Source organism: Dendroctonus ponderosae, unplaced genomic scaffold (assembly GCF_020466585.1).
Source record: "Dendroctonus ponderosae isolate FM_Combo_2020 unplaced genomic scaffold, Dpon_F_20191213v2 Dpon_F_20191213_4, whole genome shotgun sequence".
NCBI lineage: Eukaryota > Metazoa > Arthropoda > Insecta > Coleoptera > Curculionidae > Dendroctonus > Dendroctonus ponderosae.
Genome location: NW_026018611.1, coordinates 10,874,872 through 10,881,514, shown reverse-complemented (window position 1 = coordinate 10,881,514; position 6,643 = coordinate 10,874,872). Strand labels below are relative to the sequence as shown.

Here is a 6,643-nt window from a genome sequence, read left to right as displayed (position 1 = left end):
AAACTCACTCTTTAACATTATCTTGAATGTTAAAGCAATAAGAAATATTGAAAAGGCTACTCTGTGAGAAACTCACCTGATGTTGATTTTTACACCAGCACGAAATCACTGATAATTGCTGCTCTAATGTGAATTTGAACTAACAGTACGGCTTGTGATTTTTCCCTTATTTATTGACAGATTCCCACCCCCATGTTGGGTGGAGTTTGAGTCAAATTTTCCCCAGATTCTTCGCGTAGGGAAGAGCTTGTAATAAGCTCAAGCCCTGAGTTCTACGAATTTGAGAAAGTTCTTGTTGGGCGGTAGAACGACGTACTTGAATAGGATGATCGGAATTTGGGTCAGCTTTTGTACATAAAATCTTCCTTTTAAAACTGACGGGCGATGCCCTTGAATGCGTTTTGTTCCAATTTATTTGTTTTACTGTTTGAATCATGATTTCAGTCCAATCGTCTGATATAGCAATTATTGCTTAAACACGTGTTCTTGCGTCTTTCGTGAACTGATTGTAGCAGTTAAATCTGTGGGCATAATTTGTCAGATTCGTTCCTGCTTTTGGATTGGGCTTTTGTAAGCGCCTTTAAGGCAATCACCTTTAGATCAAACGCAATTATTCAAATTTGTTCAGTGTTTGTTCATTTGCACGGTAAACGTTCACAGGCGAATACTGAATTCATTCTTAAACGTATTTTCTATTTAGTATCTACTTTTTTGCATGTAGAATATAGTAGCTGTGATCGATTTTCAGGAAAACTGATTCACTGTATGACCGCTTATTCAGCTAGCATAGGTTGAATTATTTATTACATTTTATTATTATATTATATTATGCCTAAACAAATAATAGCTAAATAAAAACACAATATAAAAATAAAAAACATTACAATTTCTAAATATTTAATTCATACGGAAAAGTTAATCATTTAACAAATACGTAATATTCATCAATTTTTGATATGTGTTGACAAAATATAGGTTATCGATACTACCGAAAAAAATAGTTTTGTTTATTTACATCAGTTAGTAAAAACATTATCTTATTAAACGCTACACAATAAAAATGCCACTTTCGTTTAGGGAGCAACATCAACCTTGGTTCTAATGCTCGTTTATCAAACATTAATGACCAAAATCGCTTGTCGGGATTGAATTAGAATTTTTTATCGGTGGTGTATCTTTATTTGAACAAGCATTTATTTCTGCATTTAATGATCCGCTGTTGAATGTTGCCATGTAAATGTTATCGCCAATTCTACCAGTTTACCTAACAGTGCCTTATCATTATAACCTATTGCTATTATTAATAGTACATATATTTATAATATTTGGTTAGTAATATCAAAACTATCTTTGATTAATATGTAAATGTTYATTTCAGATTTTTAAGTAGAACAATTAATGTTAATTGCTGTTTGATATCAATATTTTGGGATACCTAACCGTTGAATGTAAAAGAGTTGTTGGTTTATTACGTACAATRGTTGATGTAATACCTGTAACGAAAAAACTTAGTAAATTTAATTAGTGTAGCTTTTATTATATCAACACACGTGTTCAAACAATTTAGTTAATTTAACACAAAACATTTAGTTAATTTAAAACAAGTAAATATAAAAGTAGAAAAAACTTAAATATGTGGAAACTGTATTATGCAGTTGCCTTTTTGTGTCCAAAATTTTTTCGCTTCAGATCAGAGTAACTAAAACTTTTCAGCGGTTTTCCAGTTATACAAGGTGGCTCAAGAAAGTGAGTGCTGCAACATATAACGTCCATTTTATTAAATGCAGTCTTTCCAAAATCCGAAACATAAATTATATAACGTTAAAATGATTAAATCGACAATCCTTTCAGTAGATCTCAGTGTCCTACCTTAGTTATAAGTATGTAAAACCCTTTAAGATCAATTAGATATACAAAAAAGTTAATTTTCACGATGTCTACTATCAAAATACGAGGTTTATCAGAACATTTACCGAGAAAAGTGTATACTTTTTCCAGTATGCATTTGCCCTAATCCCCTTCTGCAAACTGCTTAAAAAATGATCGTTTAACGGTACTATTAAAAAGTTGCTGAAGTGGAACATGCTACGGTAGTTAACGTGTATTATCACTCGTAACTCAGAACTGACCCAAATAAAGCACGATTAAAACATCTTTGTAATTAAGAACAAACCATAATAAATGAATTTTGGCCAAATGTGTTAATTTCCCTTTATTAGTAAACTTGCAAATTATTTGCAGACATAAGTAGTTCAGACTTTTAGACGAAAATGAAGGAAGTGGTGGTGTCTTTGCATGTTCTGTCTTCGCAAGTTCTATCGGGTTCTGCGCTAGCTCTCAGCCATTTTCCGTGGCAATGCGGTGCAGATAAGGCGGACCATCTGGTGATACGTCCTTCAACTCCATGTCCTTGACATCTCCAACCAAGCTCTTCATGGAGGGCTTCGGATTCGCATCGCACGCACACTCGTTCACCTAGAATATAATAAATTGTTTAGAGAGGCTGTTCCGAAGCTAAGCTTCTATAGGAGAATACGCTTTCTATAGGAGAGATGAGTTTTTAACGATGTTTGTAGAAAGCTTTATCGTAAATCCACACACGCTCAACCAGGTACATGGAAATCTAGAACCGTTTTCTAAGTGGGCATACTAGTAATAACAACCTGGAGCAGCAAAATGTGGAAAAGATCCTGGCAAGCAGATAAATTACTATCGTTTCCGGGGATTAAGCCACAATTAAGGCTCTACGACCATGTACAGGCAAATTACAATGCGTGTTAGACTAACGGTCTATTAGCAGCAGAAAATAAAAAAAGGCACTATAGGCAACGAAACGTATTTCAAACCTGGTGAAATAGATACAGTGAAAATACATAATATTCCATTGCCCATGGCAGAGGGAGAAAGGTTAGAAGAAGGCTCGCCATAAATCGGTTTGCGTAATATCCCGTGCTCAAATACGAGTGGTGAGGATCGAGCGTTGGAACTTGGAGGAGCATAGAAAGTGCTGGGAGGAGATATCGCGCCTACTTATCGCAGAGCAATTGGTAGAGCTGCACAATCTGTACGAAGGAAAAATCGGCTAGAATTAGCATACAAAAACTAAGGAAAATTGTAGCCTTTGCAACATACACCTGAAGAAAAGGTGGGTTTTAGTGAGTAAACAGCTAAGCTGGAGCCCCTCACAACCCCGAACGCCAGAACATTATGGGTTACACTGGGCGGTGCATAAGTGAGCATTTCCCAAACCTCATCGATATCCAAATACAAATTTTATATTTTATATTACTTTAAAGTAAATTAATTATAAAAATATTTCTTTGTCGCTTGCAACAATGAATAGACTACTTGAAACAAAGCCAAACATCCATCCCTATAAACTAGGCTACTTTTATTAAGATCGCGTCTTTCATAGTTATGAAACTGAAGAATCCGTTGGAAATCGTGCAAAAGTGAATAAAAAACTTCAAGCCTGCTCTCGCGAAACTACAAGGAGACACTTGGAAAAATAATTTCTTATTAGAAACGTCTGCATTGCAACTTTTCACGTTAAATTAAACGTCTTGACTGTCTGCCTGCCGGTGAAGCAAAAATGAAAGCAGTTTTAAAGGAATAGCATGAGAAGTTGCGAAGCGCACGTGATGTTTCTAGGTTGAATTAACGTTCTGCATTTGCAAAATGTATTGAAATAGATAAAACAATTTTTTGGCGAGCTGTTATTGTGAATAAACTAAATTTATGAAAGAATGTCTATTTCGTGTCCAGAAAGGTTTATCCAATATCCAACTTAAGGAAACGTGGATGCAAGTTTCATTTTTCCCTTTACGTTTTCTTTGAATTATCATAACACCAAATCTGAATCATATTAATATACAGGGTGTCGCATTAAGGATGGTAAGATGCTGTATCTTGGAAAGTAGTGTTGTAGAGTGATCGGAAACAAAATTTGATAACAAACTTGAAGAAAGGAATTTGTTGGAAATTATTTTGAAATTTCTYAGATGGCCACTAGATGGCGCAAKTGCAAACGGTACTTTAAAAAGCCGATTTTATACAGAAATTGTTCCAAGTCAAGTATTAAATCGGTTCSAGAAATTATTTTCACATGCGGTTTCTGCGGTTTGGTTCATTTTTTCCTGTGGTTTCGAATGCGTGTAAAAYAACTTGATGGTAGCATTTGAAATTTTTGTGAAAMATTAACACAAATAATATTTTTYGAACAGCGAAATTTTCGAMRATGATTARGATTGTTYTTATATCACATATTGTAGAGTTTTWATTGCTSTTTCAAYTGATACTAACAACTTTGAAATCGGTCAAGCCGTTTCGGAGTTACAGGTTTCTTTGTATTAAACGGTTTGACTCTCTCCCCTCCCTTTATTTGACAAGTAAGGAAAAAAAGATCATAAGGAAAGTAGTACAGTTTTTAATGGTCTTTTGACTAAACTTACTAGATATTTCCCGTATCGGGACAATTTCTGTATAAAATCGACTATTTAAAATACCGTTTGCAATTACGCCATCTAGTGGTCATCTGAGAACTTTCAAAATAATTTCCAGCAAATCCTTTTCTTCAAGTTTGTTATCGAATTTTTTTTCCGATAACTCTACAACACACACTTTCCAAGATACAGTCGCTTACCATCCTTATTGTGACACCCTGTATTTATATTAGTAACAATGTATTGTGGTGTACTCAAAGATCTAAMACTGATAGCAAAAACTATAGATTYTATTTGAAGCAAGCAGTAACAAAAATTKTCGKAAATTTAAGCAGTGATTGTTACTAGTAAAAATAAAACGAAACTCAGAGACCAATCATGATGRCAAAATCGACATAATAAAAAATAGCAAAAGTCGGCACAGAGAATGGAATATTTGCGGTTTCGGRAATAAAAATTAATGATTTGTAACGTGTCGTTGATTCAAACGGCAATGGTTTGTAAACGTTCTCATTGGTTGCTTTTTAATTGAATTTTGTTTGGGGGAATTGCGCTACTGAAATCTGTATGCAGTATTTTTCTTTTAAATGCCCATTTCGGAAATTCGACATAAATACCATAGACCCGTAAGTTCCGAAAAGTGTCGCAACCATCCGCTATCGAACCAATAAATTCCGAAGGTATATTTTTATTTCCTAATATATTGACGGAGCGGGAAACGCGTTTTTTTTTATGAAAATGCCAACAATACATTTCTCTCGTTTTACCAGGAATATTATCAGAGTAGACGAGGGTATTTGAATGCCGAAGTACGAAGCCTGAGTCCTCGCTAAAAAAGCTTTTAATAAATCAAGACCGGCCCAATATAAATGAATCTTAGAGCCCATGTGATTTACTAATAATAGTAAATATTTATTTTCTCTATAGGAGATCTGTTATGTCTAATCAGGGTGGAAAAGTCCTCATTGATTTTAATTAACACTTGTTATATCGTGGTTATTAGCTTAAGCCAGTGAGTAGTGAACATAATAAAACAGATTGCACAAGACAATGCGAGTGTCACTGAATATTACTACTGAATTTGATTATAGTTTTAATATTTAATTTATGATATTAGTTTAAAAAACGTGTTTAAGTAGATATAATTTTTCTCTAACGGTCGGAAATCAGGCTGTTAGCTTTAGTCTCGTGAGATCATTCGTTTGAATGATCAGTCAGAGTTTGAAGAGATAAATTATTTCCGATAATTGGCACGAAGACTATTTGGATTTCCACTTTTCTCTCTAGTCAGCCACGGTCAGCTTTGTGCTGGAAATGGATGTTATGCTGAAATAAAGCACATACATTCTATTCCGATTTCTCAATAAAATATTATTTAAAACTTGCATGTTTAGCTGGTTGGGATTCTCGGACAATAGAGAGCGGCAGAAAGAAAAACATTATTTCTTGAACCCAAGAAAAACACTGTTTTATTTTCTGCCGCTTTCTATTGACCGATGAACCAAGCACGGAAACAGACATCTTTTACGAATTATTTTAAACAAAGTTTCTGCATTCCGAGTCTAAGCATAAATTTCTACGATTTTAATTCTTCACCTAAATTTATTTCTCGCCAATTCTTTAATTGCATTTTAAGTATTCGTTATGTTTCTAACCAAACTGAACAGTCTTTTATGCATTTGAATAAACTGCTTTAAATTAGTTGTTCTTAGGTTGGAATAATTCAAAAAATGAATATAGCGTAAAGTAAAGAAAATTAAAACGGAAATTATCTTTTAATCTTGACAATCACTCTTAGTTTCATCTTTCATTTTCCTTGCTGGATTGAACTAAATGGAAAAACATAAATAAAAGAAGAGAAGATGATATCAAGTATATATCATTACCATATATTCCGGAAATTAACACAAAAATAAAAAATATATTCAAACCACATAATATCAACATAGCAGAAAAAACTAAAAACACCTTAGCAATGTTTCACAAAATTTAAACCTAGGATTGACAAGTTAGACACGCCTAATGTAATTTACAAAATAGACTGTTTGAATTGTGACAACAAATCCATAGGTCAAACAGGACAATATCTAAAGAAAAGAATATACGAACATAAGTATAGCCTAAGAAAAAATAACGAAAATGGTACAGCATTAGCACATCATGCACAACAGAAGTTGCATAATTTTGATTTTGATAACACA

At 33.6% G+C, this 6,643-nt stretch overlaps 1 protein-coding gene across 1 annotated transcript in view; it reads right to left on the bottom strand.

Annotated features, from left to right (window-relative positions):
- Positions 1-883: 883 nt before the first annotated feature.
- LOC109542144 overlaps positions 884-6,643 on the bottom strand; it is a 15,011-nt gene continuing 9,251 nt past the window's right edge. Inside the window, exon 3 of the mRNA XM_048665758.1 lies at positions 884-2,475. Coding sequence (XP_048521715.1) covers positions 2,261-2,475 — 215 coding nt within the window. The 3' untranslated portion in view covers positions 884-2,260. The remainder of the gene's footprint in view (positions 2,476-6,643) is intronic.